Source organism: Sinohyriopsis cumingii, chromosome 5 (genome assembly GCF_028554795.1).
Source record: "Sinohyriopsis cumingii isolate HCF-2022 chromosome 5, ASM2855479v2, whole genome shotgun sequence".
Taxonomy (NCBI): domain Eukaryota; kingdom Metazoa; phylum Mollusca; class Bivalvia; order Unionida; family Unionidae; genus Sinohyriopsis; species Sinohyriopsis cumingii.
In genome coordinates, this window is record NC_142965.1 from 141,975,098 (window position 1) to 141,997,116 (window position 22,019).

At 33.7% G+C, this 22,019-nt stretch overlaps 2 protein-coding genes across 2 annotated transcripts in view; both read right to left on the minus strand.

Moving 5' to 3' along the window:
• Positions 1-3,191: 3,191 nt before the first annotated feature.
• On the minus strand, positions 3,192-11,824 carry LOC149800374 (von Willebrand factor D and EGF domain-containing protein-like). The gene is made up of 7 exons (XM_089957225.1): positions 11,685-11,824; positions 10,783-10,954; positions 8,142-8,332; positions 7,285-7,557; positions 6,561-6,669; positions 4,730-4,865; positions 3,192-3,897 (listed from the first exon to the last, which is right to left on the minus strand). Exons 2-7 carry the CDS (start codon positions 10,862-10,864, stop codon positions 3,834-3,836), a joined length of 855 nt encoding a protein of 284 aa, XP_089813351.1. The 5' UTR covers positions 10,865-10,954; positions 11,685-11,824; the 3' UTR covers positions 3,192-3,833.
• A 7,783-nt stretch (positions 11,825-19,607) lies between these two features.
• LOC149800375 (uncharacterized) overlaps positions 19,608-22,019 on the minus strand; it is a 48,729-nt gene continuing 46,317 nt past the window's right edge. Inside the window, exons 7-8 of the mRNA XM_089958407.1 lie at positions 20,473-20,559; positions 19,608-20,045 (exon numbers count right to left, since the gene is read on the minus strand). Coding sequence (XP_089814533.1) covers positions 19,608-20,045; positions 20,473-20,559 — 525 coding nt within the window. The remainder of the gene's footprint in view (positions 20,046-20,472; positions 20,560-22,019) is intronic.

Sequence of the window (22,019 nt, forward strand, 5' to 3'; positions counted from 1 at the left end):
TCCTGTTTAGGTCTCTTCATAAGTATCATCGCCAATCTATACCTTTACAGACATAACTTGAATCGTTTTTATAGTTAGAATTTTCATAAGGTTTCAAGTCAATGGAGGCGTCAAATCTTGACTTTTACCAAAGCTAAATCTGCATGCATGTGCGTTTCACTCAATTAAAACTCTGAACTTTGTTTTAATAATTCTGTTTAAATTATTCCCATCGTTTTCTTGCTGGGACATATTAACTGACCTGTACTGTAGAACTTGCTTTAGAATCATTTAAAATTGAATGAAAATATTAAAAACACATTTGTTAGCTGATGGTTTTTCAATATGCATAAATAATAAATCTTTAAATTTTTACGAAAAGGTGTATCTCTAAATTTTTTTAATAAATGTGGGCATATTGCCCATTTGCGCTCTCAGACCAAACAATTCATAGACATTTGTTTCCTAATTCAGAAAAAAGGGTTCGATGGGTGCTTTTACTGACACAGACACATGACTTAACTTACATGTATATAGTTCATGTTGTACCAATACACGTGGTATTTATTTCATTCTTTCCCTATTTCGTAAAGATACGAATTAATGAAAACATTATAACAAGGTTATCCGACTTTGCTTATCTGTGTTTTTATCCAGTTATTCAGATGTATCATCTCATTGATCTCCATCCGAAAGCCCTATTAACATGGATTTGCATGCATTTGTCAAAGTCTACCCGGATTATAAATTTGCATGTATTTTTCAACGTCTACTCAGATTATAAATTTGCATGTATTTATCAATGTCTACAAAGGAAATGTATTTAAAAATGTCATAAATGCGTTGTTAGGGTTGTTTTTGCTGGTCGAATGCCCCACCTCCAAAAACGTCCAGTCACATTATCTTGACACCAGAGCGACCAGTCCTAACACTAACCTCGTAATGCTGATCGCCAAGCGAGGCAGCTACTAGTACCAGTTTTATGAGTCTTTGGTATAACTCGTCCTGGGTTCGAACTCGTGACCTCCCACATCCGAGGAGTACGCTCTAACCACCAGGCCACCGGAGCTGTCAATGTATTTAATTTCCTACTGACAAATTAGTGTGTGTACCCTTTGTGCGAGGACATGCCATTAGGCTCAGTCCAGAGAGTGTCGATCTTAACCTTTTGTTTTCCGATTTTCTTTACTTATTAATGACATTACACTATCAATCTACACAATCAGTTGAGTTTAAAAGTTAACATGCGTTATTAATTTGTGCTGTTCTGAATAGTACCCTGCTTGTTTTTAATATTTGGTTGCAACAGTAGGAATTACTAGGACAAACTGGTAGGTCTTCTTTTGTATCTTGTTGCAGACCACTACATTCATAAATTCCCCATGTGACTAGTGATGCTTTGGTAACATGCAAGAATGCCAAATATATGTTTACCCTATATTAATGAAAATATTGACTTTGCAACTCGATACATCTTATGGCACGATTCCTACAGGAACACATTTTATTCATGCATATGAGTATGGCAGAGGGATTACAGAGGGATTAACAAATGAAACAAATAACGCATACTGATATATTTATTCAGCTATTTACATCTAGAATGTATAAACATGCCACACATATCTTAATGATGCAACATTCATTATTAGTATCTGTTGATATTTTATTTGTCAATTATTATCAATTTGTGCGTTTAGAATATCAGACATAAATTTGTCAATCTTTAAAATTGGAAAGAAATGGTTACTGTTTATGTAAACTTGACTCAGATATGTGATAATCTTGAAAACTTTAATCATGATGTAACAATAATTTACCCATTATAATTATAAAAAGTAGTGAGTCTTGCCTGAAGCATTAGACCTTGTTTATTTAAGGCTATTGCTACCTTAAACGTAGTTGACAGGTGCATTTGTCTTACTTCTTTCACGATCGACGTATATATATATATATATATATATATATATATATATATATATATATATATATAAGATGAAGACAGGCTCTTTATAAACTATGAAAGTAAATTAGCAGATGAGGTGCTATATATTACGCGAATAAGGGTTTTATCAATATCAGACATTTACTGCATGGGTACCAATACAACTGTCCATCACTTAATTGGTAAAAAAGAACATGTCTTGCGTTGGTCTTTTGACTTCTAACTATTCCGCGTTAAAGTTATGTAGTATCAGGTAAAGTTTCAATATTTGTTTCAAAGAAAATATTTTTAAGACCTAAACTTGCTGTGTTACATTTATGCTTGTCGTCAGTTGAAATTGTGAGAATGTAAACGACGTAGCACGTCTTAGTTATGTTTGAAGAGAACCAATACTTGGCGATAATTTACTTCCCGCCCAATGTTTACATCGGAAATACACATTCGATGCGACCTATTTTTGTAACAATTTGGCGGCCTTTAATATTATTTTAATTCAGTGAATAGTTTAGTTAAGACACGTATCTGCCGTAATGACAAAATATTTCGATTAACAAATTGAAGTTATATGTCTTATGACTTTAAGTTGATTCTAAATCTTATATTACGTTGCTCTAATATATTTATTTGTAAAACGAGCAAATCATAGCACAGTTAATTCAAAATTTAGGAAATTTTTTGATGCCTTTGGGATATAAGCTTCGTATTAGCGTAATCTACAACTTTAATATTGTAAATAAATGAAATTTCTAAGACTAAAAAGGAATTGTGGGACGAACAAGTTTGAAGAGATGAAATTGCTTTTAAAAAATATAGTTTAACGTCTCACTTCAAACGTTAGAAACATTTAGTTCAACCTCTCAACTCAAACGTATGGCATATTCTGAAACAAAGATGCTAGAGTACGTGAATAATACCAATTAAGGTAATGATATTTACCTTTGTTCGGCATTTCTACTAATGAAGCAGATTATGTTTTAGTACAGTAATCGTAGCTGAAGTGAAAAATGTAAACAAAGGTTCAGTTTATTTCATCTTCTGATGGAGCAGCCTTTCCCTCGATAATTATGACATTTTAAAATACATAAACGGGTCATTGAAGTATATAACGAAACAGATTACTGTTTCTCATTTTATATTCTACCCCATTCAGTTGGTAGAGTGCAGATAACAAGTTTCGGAATTCAATATGTAAATCAGTGTATTTTCAGGACTTGCTTGAGAGTAGCATGGTCATTTAATCTTTATTATATTGGGTACAAATCACGGTCGTATTATCTTTATTATATTGGGTACAAGTCATGGTCATATCTTTATTATAATGGGTACCAGTCATGGTCATATAATCTTTATTATATTTGGTACAAATCATGGTCATTATATTGATATTATAATGGGTGCAAATCATGGTCGTAATATCCATATTATATTGGTTACAAATCATGGTCATTCTATCCATATTGTATTGGGTACAAATCGTGGTCATTATATCATCTTATACTGGGTACAAATCATGGTCATTATATCCATATTATAATGGGTACAAATCATGGTCATTATATCCATATTATAATGGGTACAAATCATGGTCATTACATCCATATTATAATGGGTACAACTCATTGTCATTATGTCCATATTATATTGGGTACAAATCATGGTCATAATTAAATATATTATTATAGAAAACAATTTAAATCCATTTACATAGTACATGTAGCAAAATATAACCAAAATTATCGGTCCTTTTATCTCTCCTAAGGTATGCAACTGTTAGGTCAAATCCGTTGAAATGGATACCGGTGTCCATGCTTGATCATTGCCTTTCTCCGTTGGAAAACTGTTATCTATTTCTTGGATGAAAATTTGACATGGTCATCCGTTGCTTCCATCTCTGGAAAAGGATGTTTCTTTACCAAACTTGATTTTTTTCCGGGGTCCTAATTTCGCTAACCGAGTTGGATAGTCCGCTTACCCTGTAGAACACAATAAAACATTGTTTTTTGCATATCATATACATTGATACAGGTAACCTGGTCTAAACGTTTGTAAACGTCAATATACAGATAATTAGAGATTCTTTGGGAAATCAAAATTGATCATGAAATTCATGATAGAAGCAAAGTAGACAAAAACTAAATGTGTAACAAATTCTTTTCCGCTATAATAATCCGTTTTTAACTAAAATGTTACCAAAGGTAGATGGAGATAAAGCTTAAAATATTCACTTAAGAGGCATGCATTTAAATACATCACTATTAGTCATTAATTTAATTCGCCTTGGTCACAACGCAATCAACTCAATCAAAAGCCGTAGGAAACAATGATTGTGAGGCTACAGTAAGTGTGCAAGTATGACAATTAGTAAATCAAGAGACAATATATGAAACTACTTTAAAATAAACAATAAACGTACGCAGGACACGACGTCACATACTTGATAAACAGTGTGGCTCCCTTTTACGACAAGAAATAGTAGTCCCATAAGCGTACTAAATATGCAAATTCCGTTTATGCAATGCCTTGAATGAGTCGCAGAATCGTAATTTAGAAAAATGGAGAATCACTGCAATAAGGGATTGTTTGAAATTAAAACAACGGCAAAGCACACATAATTATCAATCAAGATTTGAACATAGTGCTTCCATTTTATTAGATAATGGCAAAACGTTAAATCAGCATTTCATTTGAAAGGGACTATTTTAACTATGTACCTTCGTGAGAATAAAGATTATGTGGATTGAATATTATAGGTAACAGTGTGTAATCTAATAGAAGAATGTATGAGCCTTAATATTTGAGTAATACCTTTTCGTTTTCTTGTAGCACAACTTGACACCTATTAGTATGCTGATTACACAGACTATCAGCGTTAGGAATGTCACTACAGGCGCTATTATCACCGTTTCTTCTAACGATATTGCTAGCTTCTTTTCCGGGCATTCTGTCAAGGGTTTGTATTCATGATTAAACCTCGTGACATTTCAAACAATGATCTTGGTTTAACGTTAAATATTTTCATGATATATTTTCTTCTTCTCTTAAAATTGAGTTTTTAATCTATTCCGAGTGGCATCAACAGTGTCAGTAGTAGTAGTAGCAGAAGAAAGAAGTAGTGGCGATTAATTATTTATATTAATTTATCACGTCAATTTGTTGTTGGGAGTGTTGAGAATATACGAGGAAATGAATGGAGAACAGAAAGATACACACATTGCTGATAGAAAGTGTGTGTGTGTGTGTGTGTGTGTGTGTGTGTGTGCGTGACTCAGATTTTTAAAGTAGCTTTAAAATCGTTTCAGTCATATCGCTATGATGTTTTCAGTGTGGCAGTTTATAGTCATGTCTGGCACTGGTGCATCATACCGCAGACATATAACTTGGTGTCCCACCCATTCACATTATCCTGACACCAGGCCGACCAGTCCTAGCACGAACCTCTTAATGCTGAACGCCTATCGAGGCAGCTGTTAGTACCGTTTGTATGAGTCTTTGGTATGACTCGACCTGGTATAAAACCCGTGACCTCCTGCATCCTAGGAAAACGCTCTAACCAATATGCAAAGTGCGTATTAATGGTGTTTGGTGAAGTGTAGTGTTATTATATTGATACAATTATATGTACACTTTCCGTTTTTGATTAAAAAAATATTCGTATTGTTCCACAATGTTTTGTATGGTGAAAGTCAAAGGACATTAACTCAGATATACTTTATTCGAAAAATCAACTGATTCGAGAAACAAGCGTGCACCCAACATCCTTTGCCATTGACTCAAAAACTCGAATCTTCAAGAAACCAATAAAATTATGTGACAACTGCACATGGAGATTGCAAATGTATACTCAGATGAAATAAAGGCGCTCTTACCAAAACCATTAGTCTTGTAGGCGAATTTATACCAACGGTACTGTGCATACATATTCATATTTATAATGCATTTATTGGTTACGTTATGGAGATGCATTGCCTTTTATCAAATGACAACATCGGAACGTTTCTCTTTAAACAGTATAAAAGAACCCGGGTAATGATATATGTGTCGCAGCCAAATGGCTCACAGAGAAATGGAAGAAATTTGTAAGACAAAGGTTAAAAAACACGGAAAACTATTTGTCAAACCAATTTTGCCATGTGAACAATACTGTTCACAGGTAAAACCAATATTCTTAAAGTTGTGGTTAACATTTTTGAGTTGAAGTCTCTTAGTCCCGCAAAGGAAGTTGTACAAAAGCATCGAATTTTACTAAAAAAGATAGCATCACAGGAGTTTCAACGCTAATGAATACATTGCAATATGATCTCAATATATACGAGAAATTTCAATTAAATTACAATATTTCGTATACTGACAGTCTTCCACACAAACTGTGTACAGCCAACATTACGATAAATTTGGGTTTCTAATCTATATCCTCAGGCTTAGTAAGTCAATGTCCATATAAACACTGTTTGAATTATACTTATGCCATCACTGCAGGGTATGCAAGAAACATTTACCAACATGCATAACACATCAGTCTTTATAAGCCTTGCTTATAAGTATTAGAGATCTTAAAGAAACAAGGTGTAAGCGTTGGACTAAATTGTCTTTCTGTTTTCTCTTTCCGTATATACAGTAATATAACAAGCATACGTACCGCCGGTGAAGGAGAAGGGATCGATCCCAGGCCTGCATTGTTTGCAACCATCGGATGGTGCCTTCTCGCCCTCAGTATAGCACATGCCATTTATGTAACATCTCCCACTCTTAACAAGAAAAGAAGCAGAAATGTAGATACATTTTTTAAATGGATAATTGTATTGTTGACCTCCTTAGAATACAGTACAAGTTTAACTATTAAATGAATGGTGAAATGTTTTGTGAGATTATTCTTTTCGCACATGATTTAGCCATTTTAATGTTATTTTTGGTTTGCTTATGAGGCTTTCTCAGTTGACAATTTCCTGTATATGATCAAAACTGCAGGTAATAGCCCATGAAAGCAGTTAATAGCAAATCATCAAATACCAAGATTGGGCTTTGTTAATGAATAGGTGGATTCGCGATGTTGACATCCAATGTTTAATAAGCATATGTCGATGATATAGCACAAAATAAGGAATCAACAAAATTATATAGCAACCTTCGGTTACTGAAAGAGAAGTCTTGACGTAGTTTTCTTTATATAAATCTATTTCTCTTAGCTAATAAAAGCGCTGCAAACTGTTCTAATGTGTCGCCTAAAGCATGCAGTCTTTTACGCATGAGCTATTAAATACAGTCCACCGTAGTTTAGAAGACTCAGCCTTTCCAACTTTTTTCGTGATTAGGTTTGAATAGAAGAGGTAGGTAAAAGTAAGCATAATTGTTTATTGCTTTACCTTAATATAGAATGTGTATCCATATCTACTTTGCTGATAGCCCTGGCACAGAGAATCGTAAGTGTAGAAATATCTTGACGAACCGTACACACTTCCGTCATTGGTCAAGGACACCCTGACTCCATATACCAAAACAACAGGACCGGTGCCAGAACTGGTGGATCTTTTTGTATTAGTATGGCATGGAACGACCATGTCTGCTTGAAAGGCATTTAAAATCTGAAGGTCGTTTACGGTAGTTTTGACAATCTCCATCGTTCCATTATCCATCACCTTGGTCATAGAAACACAAGACAAATTATATTTATGTCATCATCTCGTTCACTGTCAATATTCATTCATCCATCTTACGTTATACCATTAGTATGTGTGTTTTACTATGCAGAACTAGTATCGAATCCATGCACGATTTGTATAAGTAGTGTTTTAAACATCGAATCTTTGTTTTAGTTTAAACTAATTTCTTCCTGGTAAAATAATTTTTGCCATTATGATCATCAGTGAAGCTCGTGAGAAATTATGCAGACTGTCCTCCTTGATTATATTTTACATACATAGAGAAAACATATAGATTCTAAGTTTGAGCGCAAAGTTGTATAGCATTAATTTGGGCTTTAGTTTATTAACAAAAAAGGTTCAGATACATTCATTTATTGTTCTGATTAGCGAGTATAACTATTATTCACATGTGTGTATATCACCTTCTGTAATATTTCTAATTCTATATCAATAAAGCATTACAATGAATAAATCAGTTCATCAATCAGTAACATATCTTTGTATCTTTGTATTTAGGATTTCAGAACTCGTCATTTAATCAACAGGACACTTCCACTATCTGCATAATAAATATATACCCGAAATGTTTCCAATTTTTGTTTTGTTGTTCCCGAAACAAAGCGATATCCGTATATAGGCAAACGTCCACAACATTCGTCGCTGCTTCTCGAACACAGTCCTCCACCGTATGTATCTACTACCACAGGTGGGTCCTTTATGGAAATAGAGCAGTCTTGTTCGATGTAATGGTCGTGACATGTGCAGGTTCCTGAAGAATGTATTAGCTCTACATAGAACTATAAAGAATGCATTGTATCAAAGTAATTCAAGAAATTGGAACTGAAAAAAATACATCCCATCAAAGCTAGAAGGTTTGATGAATTGTAGGATAAATTCATATTTTCATAAATATATATCCTGGTATATGCCATCAAATTATTAAATAAACAGAAAATATATTCCATATTAGCTCCTCTTTGTAATCGTTTGAACAGCAACACTTTCATGCGATTTATGAACGTAACTTCAAAGCCTTAATTGTTACTGACTGCGCAGAACATACAAACAGATACTAAAACGGACCTATTACTATTTTTCCACGATATTTACGCCTTTAGAAAAATAACATAAAATGTAAATAGATGACACATTGTTCACTCTCTATTTTGAATACTTTATTTATGAGTAAAGTGAGAATAAAAGAAAAACAATTTTGTTCTTCAATGATAATGTACAAAAACTCCAACGCTATATTTGTTATGTCCAGAATCGATTCTTTATACGAATATATAGGAATAGGATGCTACAATCTCTAATCATGCACCTTCTTAATAAATAAAGTCATCCTGCTAATAAATAAATTTGGGAACATTAGCATCGGTTTAGTGGGAGCTGGGAAGGCAACATTTAGGAGAGGACCGGCATGGGATTTGAATATTCCGAAACGACATTAGAGAACTGCTTTGCCTCAATGACCTTTTGGGGTAAGGAATTGATGATGATGATGATGATGATGATGATGATGAGTCTCGGTATTGATTATTTTATATTGCTTCAGTCAGGTGTCTTGGACTTTAGTCTGCTAGAAATTTATACCTAGGTCGTTTCATTAGATATGATCAAGTACATATTAACATGATGCATTCCTTTAAAGGTCAATCATTTTGTAATAAATAGTTCTTGTTTTATTACCTTTTACTAAACTGATTTTTAATCATCTATCTATGGAAACAATAGCATCATTCATGCAGTATAAACATAATCTGTGCAAACTATTTAATAAATAGAGTCGAGTAGATTACGCCATTACATCCGTTTATGGTTGGCAGTAACCAAGATCCCAGATGGTAAACCAGTAAGGTCGTCTGTTTTTTGCCCATCTTAATTGGATAGCATACAACTTGTACGTTTCCAGTGTACCAGGTTACGAAACATGCCATTTCAACAAAGTATACTGAGTCACAATTAACATATATATATTTCAGTTTGATAAGATCGTATACAATCAACTCTAAGTCAACATGGCCGCAGATATATATATATATATATATATATATATATATATATATATATATATATATATATATATATATATATATAACTTTATATAACTATAAATATGTGTGTGTCTGTGTAAGAGAGAAATTGTTTCTGTTTTTTTTTGTTTTCTTTAGCAACTGGTATCGATAACAGTCTTCTTATGAGACTGCAAAATGTACCAGTGTATCATGTTCAAACTAGAGAGAATTTCAGTATCAGGTGGTTAAGTAGGCCTACATTTGACTATATCACACTGCATATTACTTAGTTCTTTCGGATCAGATTAACAGTATATTAGCTACCATTGTGTATGTCAAATGAGGCCTCGTCAATAACGTCTGAATTTATTGAATGCCAATGAATGAACCACACATGAAATAGTAGTTGTATGGTTGATATTTCTGTACAATCAGATGTCGGTACTAACACTGGGGAGATTGAATTGATAAGAATGAAGAATGATGGCCTTTGTTTTTGAATCATTTACGATACATAATGCATTTGAATATGTTGCATAACATATTGTCAATTTCATATCAACATAACTAAACTTGTCAACTTTATAGCTTCAGTGTTACCATTTAATGGCCTGAACGATTTTTATAAGCTCAGGAAACGATCCATATTTTTATTTTGCACTAATTGCAAATATCATTTGACACATTGGTCTATGCAGTTTATTTACTTCTTGTTTATGAACTTTTACTGCTCCCTCCTTAAATTGACTTAAACCGTTTCATGTGCTATTTTGTAATGGATCCAACTGTGCGATAAAGTCAAATAAGAACTAGTCATGTTGCAAGACAGATAGTTGGGAGTTACATCAAGCATGCTATCTTTTAGTGATAATAATATATTTTACTCGCGCTACTTGCTACTATTCAGATATAAAATGTCCATATCTCTCGATAATAACCGTATGATACAACCTGTTGTTGTTTCCGTCTATGTTACTCACACATAATCCTTAGAAGAGAGTTTACTGATCGATATTGATGTAGCTGGACATAGCTGAAATAGATACACTATGAATGTTTAGCCTTTTGTCAATTATAGGTGGTATGTTACAGCAACATTTTCCATCCTGTCCCTTACGCCAATTTGTTCATAATAATTTCCATTTAGGAAGGATATATATAACGGATGCCAAAATGAAATGTGTTGCTCTGCCAGATATACCGTTTATGCAATCTCCGTGTCCACTGCAATTGTTGATGCAGGTATGTGCGTAGAAAGACTCGATCTCGTGTGAATGATTCATCCTTAAGGCGCTATCTCTCCTTATGTTCCTCTCCGTTTGAGCTATGTAACTCGAACAATGGACATCTACCAATTTCAAATCACCTGTTGTCTGAAATATAGTCAGGTCACTGAGAAATTATTATTTAATTAATTATGTATGGTAACTGATTTATTATCTCTTTGTCTTACAGTAGATGAAATGCTGTGGAGAAAGTTTTGATCAGTTAGCTCAAAAAAAACATATTTCTTTTAAGGTTCGAAACATCGACATATTTTACTTCATACTCTCTTAAAGGCTTTATGGAATCACTGTTACGGCCTAACGTCCGTGCTCGTAGAGCTATGATGTATTTAAACTATAGCAAATTATTAACTGTTCAACGATAAAAAAATATCCACTTTAGTAAGAAAGTTAAAATATCACATGTGATGCAGCTTTTTTACTGCTACTATAATAGCTATACGATCTCAATAACTTTTTTAATATACGTTTGAAATAAAGCTTTGGAAATCCCAGTGGAATCTATTAATCTATTTTGAACTGTAATGGATTGAATTTGATTAAATTTATTTATATCAATTGAACAGTGATGGTTTAGAATTAATTTTAGCATTTCTCTTTTTGATAGTATGTGGTACTACTAGTAATATTTAGTATGCGATGCATCTTATATATATATATATATATATATATATATATATATATATATATATATATATATATATATATATATATATATATATATATATATATATATATATATATCCATTTCAAAGTATACCCTGCATGGTACTGACAAATATTTGGCAAAAGTGGGACAAGGTATGGGTATGCTTACACTTAGGTCGAAAGTGCAGTCATGTAAAGCGCTGTCTTTGTGCACGTTGCTTTTGGCAAGGCTCTCAACGCTGGCTGCCAAGCAACTTTTGTTAAATATCGTCTCGCAAGTGGATTTTGCTTCTTGGATTGTGTAATTATTTGTTGCCCTCTTGGAAAAGCAATGCAAAGAAAAATCATATAGTCAGTATAAGCATTTCTTTGAAACGTTTCGATATAAATAATGTGTCCGAAAATCGATTTCATTTATTGTACATACATATTGCCAACAGTATGAAGGGAGAAATTTAGTCAAGAATAATTTCAGTGAAATCTAGGGTTAAAGTTCATGAATAAAATGTAAAGCCATTATCAAATTATCCACCCTCCGGTGATACCATGCACTTCTATCGCGTCACACTTGACACAAACACTTGCAATAGTGTGAGAGCATGTCTACATATCAAGGGCTCTCATACGCCAGTTCTTTCTCACGCTTCTTTGTAATAAATACGTCAAGATCTTTAACGAGCAATTCATTCGCTTTGTGAATCGTATCAAATTGAGGCTAACTGATGGCTGATTTAGTATCCCCTCCACCAACAATGAAAACAGTTAGCATGAAAAAAATCGAACGGTTTATATGGAAAATTTGTTTATTGATGACTTAACGGCGAAGGCCAACTGACTGCTTTTCAACTCTGCTGTAGCTCTCGTGTTCCATGAACATAATTTACGTATTATCATATAAAAAGGTATATTTATTGTGTCGTTTCCAGTCCGTTAGACTCTGTCTATTGTTCATTGGCAAAGCGGTCCTATTTAATCATCATGTTTTCCTACGAGTAAAATGGATTATGGTAAGCTTCACGGAAGTGCCGAAGGAAATTGTAATAATGTATCAGTTACATATTGATATTAATTCGTCATTTTTCAGGTACATATTTTCACAGTATCACCCGATTTCCTCAAAATGGAAATCTTCTGTCTGCTTTGTCTCTTACACGGTTTCTACCATAGTTACGATGCATCGTTCTTCTACAGAGTGATGATTTAGCAAATGTTTTACACTGGTAAAACGTTTCTACGTGGGCTTTGGTATAGACGCTCTTTTAAATGGTTTTATTTACTATTAATTCAAAATGTCTTTCCGGCTATGATGCCTACTGACATGCTGCTACTTCGTTGATAATTAACTTCACGGAGTACATAAGGTCATACTATTATCTCGTTTGGAAAAATTGCTCGTCCGCGTGAAAGGGACTACGAAATTCCGCTTTCAAAATAAGCAAGTGTAAGGTTCTAAAGACCCCAGGACTACCATACTTTTTCCTTTTTTCGGTAGTTGTAAACTCTAATCATACAACTTACGACATCAACCCTAAAATTAAAACAGGGCAGGGTAGAAGTTGTACTGATTTAAACATGGTGCCCATTGCCGAGGTCAGTCAACCTCGGAACTGCGACCAAATTGTGCAAGAATATGTTGCATAGATTATAGCCTTTTTGTTTTTCATGTACTATACTTCCTGTAATTCCTTGTAAATTACAGTCGCATGTTTAAGCACAATTAAATGGTTCAGTGTATCAAACTCTGTTGTGCGCCATTTCAGTCTACTTAAGAGAGATGGTAGCTGAGGAATGCCGAAGCTGATTAATGTAAGTTTATCTTTTTCTAACGAAACTACACTGGCTAGTCACATTTTGTTAAATGGGTTCGGATTCATTAGTACATCATTTAAAAATAAACCAGAATTGAGCAAAGAACTAACCCTTTTAAATGCTTTTCTTCAAAATTTAAGAATGTTGTTTGTTTAAAGACAAATAAATTTATCAAGCTATGACATGAATATATTTGTAAAAGACAAATATGTACGCTTAAATAAATGCCTTTTCATCGAGTCTTATCGTTTTGATTCATTTGATTTACAACTGAAGCTACAAGGCGTACCAATTTTATTTCTTTTGCAAAAGGACACAGATTTTAAAGCATGTGTACTGTTTAGAAGCCATGAGGCAAACACATTGCTTTGTCAAGTTTAAATATTTCAGATATTTGAGTGCAAGTGCTTATAAATACATATTTTAATAAACTAACTTGTGTACATGGAGTGATTGTCTATTAGATTTTCTAAACCTTTCACCATCTTGGAATTTTAATTGTCTTTCATGGTTTTAAAGATCTGCTAAATTAAACGTTCTATTCATTACAAAATGTGGGCTGCCAATCTTCTTTGAGGGCTACCATAGTTTCCATTTAGATAGTCTACTAGACTACCACATATATTAGGGATTTAGGCACCTCTATGCCCGATGACGATAATGATATTATGCTACAATATGAATACCCATGATCACCTCTCGTAGATTGTACAGTGATGACATGTTTATATATAAAACATATCATTGCCCACATGTGTTTCAAAGCTCGTCTAGAATTATGGATTTCAGTGCAACTATGCATTGTCATGTACATCCAAGGGAGAAATATGGAAACAAATGTCACTTTACAATCACATTCTAGTAATAAAATAAAAACCACCTGATTAGGTGAAATAGATATGCCCTTGGAAAGGCACTTAGTTCCTATTTCATCAGAACGTTATATCTAGTCATATATTGAACAGAAATAACAAAGTTAATCTATTTGACGTATGCAAAAAGAAAAACAGTCAATATAATACATGATTCATATAAAAGGCACTTTTACATATATTAATGAATAATGGAGATAGAAACCTGTGTGTACATACATCCTCAGGGAGAGAGAGAAAGAGGGAGATGTTGAAGAAACGGGATAATTATCATAGTTGAATTGTGTTATACACATATTTACCTAGGTATCATAATAGTTGTGGAAGTTTCAGTTTTGAGTACTTGTCATAGTAATAATGTCGCTAAAGAGGAGCTAAAGAAGCAACCAGCTCTCAGTTTGGGTCGTGTAAGATAAGACGTGAATATGGATAGTTGGTCATTAATATAGGAATAAAAGTGTTGCACATTTTACTATATTAATGTGCTACTACAGGATCTGGCCTGAGTGATTTTGCTATCACACATAATCTCTTGAATGATATCTCCAATGATTCAGCTATCACAATATTCCCTCGACTGCATACAAATGCACATATCTGGTTATTGATACAATATATAATACGACATTTAAGACCTTGACTATTACCTTTGTGATTGAATGCAAATAAAACGTCTTTCCGTCAACGATCCTGTTACTGCTTAGTATTCTTTGAATTTCTTTTTCTTGAGAGGCCAGGGAACGCTTTGATATTATATTGCAGTGAGTGTCAATGTACTCAGTGCCTTTGATTACTGGAGATACGGCATTTTTGGTACATGCTTGATATACACTTGGGGAGCATAGTGGATCTTTCCTATTTCCTGACACTGTGCTTGGAGTTGTATTTGTGTTTAGTGCAGCTGGGCAAACACAGAGGAAAAGCTGCTCATCCCAGTTGTCTGGTTTTTGATTTGATGGGTCCAAGAACGACTTGGATCCATTAATTCTGTAATAATGATACAGTTACTAGTTACTTATATTACTACTAAATACTACTACTGCTACTACTACTACTAATAATAATAATAATAACAAATCGGTAGCTGTAGAAAAATCTTACGCAGCGAGGAACTAACTCAAGTTTAGAACATATCTGAAATAACAAGGTAATAAAATAGAACAGAACATGCTGTAAAAGAACTGTTTTCAAAGATAGGCCTTCTCTTTCACCAATAAATGGCATACACTAAACATATGATACTTGAAAACTGACAAGTCAACGTTGTGCGAGTACAAAATCAAAAAGCATTGTATCCGACCATTGGCCTATACTTCCCAATGTGTTAACTCTTTTCATATCCACTTACCCTATGTGGTAGGATTGCATTCTGTCGTACAACATAATAAGTCTTAAATATCTTAACGCGATCGTCATGTTCCGTTCACTTGAACTCCTTTCTAGAACCACGTGCAGATCATATGTTTAATACGAGCAATTATAAATATTATATTCCAGGAAATTCTGCCTTATAAATCAGTTCTAATACATCTAATCAGTCGGTTTTTTTGTAGCGTCTATTCTCTCAAAATCAAGCTGCCCAAAATAACCGCTTACATACTTAATGACAAGCCTGATAATAACATTTCTTATCCACCATCAACAACAATGACCTTCAAGTATTAACAAATTAAAATAATTTGGTGTTATGTCCTCTGTAATAACAGGAGTTGTTGTTTTACCCCCCCCCCCATCACCGCTCATGTAATTGATGGGCCCTTAAGCAAGAAACACGGGTCATCGTCAAGCTGTATTCCTTTGTATAAATTCGTTTGTTTTACTTTCCCTTCAGTCTCGTACTGCTTGCTGTTCTTGTATTGATTTTGTACGGTAACAATTTGAACAATTAACTTACTTCCAAGAATTGGAAAAGTCATTGTTATTTTGTATGATTGTTGTATTAGGCATGGTAAAGTCATCAGCTGGGCTATTATTCAGTGTTCCACATAGACCCAGTGTTCTCCCTACATCCTTTACGGACGGTGTGATGTCTATATCCAGGCTGAAGAAAGGTGGGGGCCAGTTTCTTATATCAACCACTACCATTGTTCCAAGTGGCATGTGTATCTGCAATATAAGCCAACGTTACAATAGATATTTGCATGATAAATAAAATCAATCATCCTTATACTGACTGACAAATTTTAAACTTTTTATTCTTTGTAAGGAATGTATGTCATACTATATTGACCTATTTTATGCCTTGTATTCTTTGTAAGAAATGCATATCATACCGTTATTATATTAGGGAAGGCATGCATTCTGTCACTGAAAGCCAGTAACTACGAAATCTCTCCGTGCAGAGATTACATTTCTCTGTTGAAGAGGCTTAGTGTTTACAACAGGGCAATATTGATTTTTCTTACCTGTTTTGTGAACACGCGTATTGTATCATCTAATTTATGAAAAATTAATTACCGATTTAAAAATGAGATATTGTTAATTTAGATATTTTTTAAATTCATTGAATAATGTGAGAGTTTGTTCTTGTTCTTTTAATTACCTCTCATCTGGATAGTATTGTTCACTCACACCTAATTGTTTCAGCAATATCATAAAGTCTTTTGCATTTCGTAGCTGTAATGTGTATACAGTGGCGGATCACATGTTTTGGCAAAGTGTCTTTAATTGTTTGGTTGTTTAGTATTCTGCAGGTATGTAATATTATTACCGTTGCTTTATTACCCTCTTTACATCATCCGTCTGCATGATACAAGTATTTTGAACGCTCGATAAGAACTGGCATTTATTTGTCACGTCGAAGGCTCCACGACCGCGACCGAAACATATCAATCTATGGTTATAATCCTCATTCAATTGTTTCATTTTGACGTATTTGTTACCGAATGACTTTTCCTGTACTCAACATATTACCGCGCTCATGTTTAAGTTATTATACTGAGGTAATTGTTTTTTAAATTTTCATTGCACGAGTTAAAAATATAATCCCCAAGGAACGAATTCGAAATTTCATTCCCTTAGTTAGAACATGTACTTGTAATAGATACAAGTAGAACAATGATAAAACACATAAAATAAATAAAAACCTGCTTGTATATCTATTTAACGACTGGTGTTTTATCGCATCGACATTATTTATTACAGGAAAGGTTAATATAGTATGTCGTTACCTCATACTTATACTCATGTATTTTTCTAATATTCATCAGTTTTTCCCCACAGTGAGCATGGTTTATAAGACTTGGCATTGTGCAGACGTTAATTATAAACAGTTCACCTCCTGCCCTAATGGACACAGCACAAGCACATTTTGGACCATTGCAATCAAACGTTTTCATTTGAACCTGAAAATAAAATGTATAATGAAGGGGCATCCACAATATGTAACATTTCAATGCTGACAGACAGTGCAAAGGATATATGAGCAAGAAGTCTTCTTCAAAAGTCATGTAAAATGAAATAAATGCAAAGGTACTTTGAGTCGAATCATGACACATAAATTGCCAAAGTAGCGAGACAGAACAAGAATTGGTTTTTCTACAAACCACATAGCCGTTTTATTTTATTTATCCTTATTTCCACATTGCTTTAGCAATACTTGCTATTACATACCTTCAGGCACGGGTTCCTAATTAAGTGAGGTATGAATACTAAATACGTTGAAACATGACTGGAACACAATAACAAGTCCTAATGTTAATATATTGATTACATATGTAAGTGTACAATATATTAGTATTTATGGGTGAAATATTGGTGTTCATTATATTCCTCTCTTTTCTTTCACGTGTTGTGCATACATCCGTATATAAAAAAAAACATGTACACATTGACGTATTAAGATAATTACACGAATCGCTTCAGTATGTATTGCTACATATGTTACGCTTGGAAAAGAAAACAAACAAACAAACAGAAACACAAAACCTAAACAAACAAAAAAAAGAAAAAGAAAAACGAAACGACAAAGCATATAGTGTTTGGTTTATAGCAAACAGAAACTTCAAATCTTGTAATGGTATTTAACTTGCAACCTTTCGTATGTGGATGAATTTATATTGCCTGTACGACATCGTTTTACAACGTTGAAACGCTTTGTATGTTCAATCTGACTCAGAAGTGCTATTTACTATTTTATTATGGCAACCAATGAAATTTGCTATAACAGAAGATATCATCCCAAAAATGTCAGTTTTATTAAAGGCTGATATTTGTTTGATAACTCTGTCAATGTCATACAAGGTATTACAACGAACGGCGAACACACTGCGAACGGTGCCCATACAGATGTCGCAAAATTATTAATCTACCTCAAACGGGCTTCGGTTCCACCTATAACACATACACATACAGACACAAAGACGCAACCATTGTATAATTAGTACACTCTGATATACCCTTTGTGAAATAAATGTATAAATGGAAAATAGGTTTCGTATTCTAATAATCGTCTTACCTCTTGTTTGTATTCTGTATGCCGATACATGACAAATTCTCAAAGATTTTGATTCTCGTAGGGCCTAATTCAATAAAATTAAAATATATAAAAGACTTCATTTAAATACCACGTCATGTACTGCACGCGATGAACTCCAAACGGTAATATTGTTAAACATGTTCATGCTGGTAGCATGTTTGTCATTATCGCACCATATTACTTTTTTGGTGGAGAAATATATTAATTTTTAATTTGTAGTAGTCTACCTCTCTTTAACTTCTAACAAAGCAAATTCTCTTATAAGCTGAGGTCAATTATAATTTTAAAACTGTGGGTATGTGAATATGTTTATCGGTTGCTTCATTGCATATAATAGATGGCATTCCCATGCACTAAGCTGCTCAATAGAAGTTTTAATTATTCTAATATCACTTACTTTTGATCAAATGTCATCATATGGGAATATGTGCGTGCATAGCAATTTTTGCCAATCCAAGTATTTTCCTCTTGGACTTGCACCTGTGGAGGAAGGAATTGATATTTCCAGCTAAAATTGTACATTGATGAACAGCGCTTAAAGAATTTAATTCCAACATAGCATATTTTACAGCCATACAGAGGCAAATGCAAAGAAAAATATGGTTTTCTAATTATTATACCCAGTACTTTGGCAATGATGTATTCTAACCTGTACGACATAATAATGTTGCTAATGCAGATAAATTAGTATAATTTGTACACTTTAATAAATATGTAGATATTTCGTAATTCTCTACTTCATCAGGAGCATTTTTAGTAACTGTGGCTTACCATTTAATTTTACGGTATTCTAAATGACTGTAAAGTGATATCAGTAATTACGTATTGGGAAAGACATTCTAATGGGAAAGTTAAAGCTTCAGACTGCTTCGATAAGAAGATGACTTTCATATCTTGCAAAAAGTCTGTGAATTCAAATAAAAAATATCATGTTTTACTTAATAACGCTATAAAACAGTATTAACCATGACTTTGGAATACTTGCACTAATATATCCAAGGTAATTATCCTGCATTATGTCATTGACATCGCTGTAACTTGTCGTTTTCAGTCTCAGACGGAACAGGTTTCGATCTTGCACAAAGTCCTGTGTGTCCTTTGTAGTGATTGTTATGTTTGTTTCTTTGTAAGAAAAGCTACCAGCTACGGATTCTTCAAACGTTGATGCTTGGATCCAGGTGCCACATTTCCCACTTTTTCTCACAGATACGCTGCTACCCGTGCAATCGTATGAATCATGATCGTCATACATTTGAATGTTTAAAACACAATCCGGATCTCTCTTATATATGATGCAGCCAAAGGGCACAGTACTTTGCAGGCGAACAACTCCAGTTCCACCCTGCTTCATAATTACAGTTGGGGTAAGAATCTAGAAGGAATTAAGTGTAATGCACATTTTCGGAAAACGAATGTATCCATCAATGCCGAGAGCTGAACAAATATTAAACAAATGAATAAAGATGACGCTGATGTAAATGCTTAATGACAATCTTGATGTTTATAAGCACAATCTCTAACAGTATATAATAGAATATATGTTTAGCGACATACATGTTTCCAACTTAGGTAATCAAGAAAGTTATATACACACAGATATATATATATATATGTGTGTGTGTGTGTGTGTGTGTGTGTGTGTGTGTGTGTGTATCTGTGTTTCTGTGTCTTGAAAAAAAAACATACTAACAAACAATTTGGCAGCCAGCTAACAAATGACCTAGAGTAGTGCAAACAACTGACTAAATCTCAACAGATTTTGTCATAGTTTCAATCATTTATTTAAACGTATGATTTACCTTTATTCCGATCCAAAATCCCAAGCTTGCTGTCATGTTTCCGAGATTCCCATCTCTAGTAATGCTGGCACGAACACTGCATTTGATCTGAAATTATGCAGTTAATTGTGCATACAAGTAAATGATTTAGCAAATTAAGAATATAAAGATTTGAACTGTTGACCTCTTATTTGCTTTAGCATTTCACTTTATTCATACATAGCGTATTGACTACAGATATCGATATACATTTCACAGATGAATGTTTACACGTACAAGCTATCAATTTACTACAACTGAGTTAACCAGATATTTAGGAGATGCATGTTGTCGAATTAATATTCTTACAGGTTGGCTGCAATGGGAAGATTACAAAGTTCCTCGAACGTTTGAAATAAATGCAATTATATCTCATGGTGAAAAGTTTAAAGCGAATCTTGAAGGACTTTCTTTTTCTTGACCTGACGTTTGTTGATACGGAAAAAATGAATGTTGTCAACCGACTTCACAGAGACAGAACGAAATTAGATATTGATAATAATGCAAAATCCATGCATTTAATCGTTAATTTATAAAATTTAAAAATGTGATTAAAATTGCCTCTAGATTTTACTGAGATACTTCAAAATGCACAATATGGCATTAAATATCGTGTCTATATTGTGAAGTTTTAACGATTTTCACAGGTTTGAAGAATTTATATGGCATTAAGATACCAGTGTTATCAAGTTTTTGTATTATATAAGCGAAGAAAATAGATAATTATATTTTAACCTGATGAACACCATAGACAAATACATTTTGGAGAGAAGACATACCGGACTGAAATTAGGGCATTGAGTACCTGTTGGTTTGATAGTCGTAGAGAACGTTAATTAACTAAAGCCTGTTGTAATGAATTGCAGTCTACATACATGTATCCCAATGTAAACCGATAGCCACCCGTTATGAACACAAGGCACACTGCGGCAAAACGATGATCTGCATGAACTCCATAAATGTGTTTTAAACCAATCTACGCTATTTGCTCTAACTGAACATTATGTGAGTATTGATTGTTTACAATCAAGGACCAGTACGCACTCGTGTTCAACCTTATTCCCTTGCAAATCCAAGAAAGCTATATTTCTCTTTATTTCTAAACGATGTATCATCTATATATCCTAAAACGTAACACCAGTGTTTATGCATAAGTAAAAATTTACATATGCCTATTGAATGCCATTACATGGGGGATAAACATACAAGACTTTCTCACTGTCAGAAGTGTTATCACAGGTAGGAGTGTATGAGGACGATCTAAGGCAAATGATAACAAAGAAGGAAAAACACCATGGCACGATGTGAGGCAAAAATGTATAGGGCAAATGAGGACAAAGAAGGAAAAACACCTGGGACGATAGAGAGCACAAATGGGAATTGAACATGGGAAATACAGGACCGGCACTCTGCTGACAATGGGAATTGAACATGGTGGGACTGTCTAGCCTCAATGAGAATTTAACATGGTGGGACTGTCTAGGGATTATGGGAATTTAACATGGTGGGACTCTCTAGGGACAATGGGA

Coding starts and splice junctions, on each gene's coding strand:
- LOC149800374 (XM_089957225.1), bottom strand. CDS start 10,864: ATGAATCATTCACACGAGATCGAGTCTTTCTACGCACATACCTGCATC. Junction 8,333..10,782: donor ACACGGAGATTGCATAAACG/GTATATCTGGCA, acceptor TACATTCTTCAG/GAACCTGCACATGTCACGAC. Junction 3,898..4,729: donor TGCTACAAGAAAACGAAAAG/GTATTACTCAAA, acceptor TGTGTTCTACAG/GGTAAGCGGACTATCCAACT.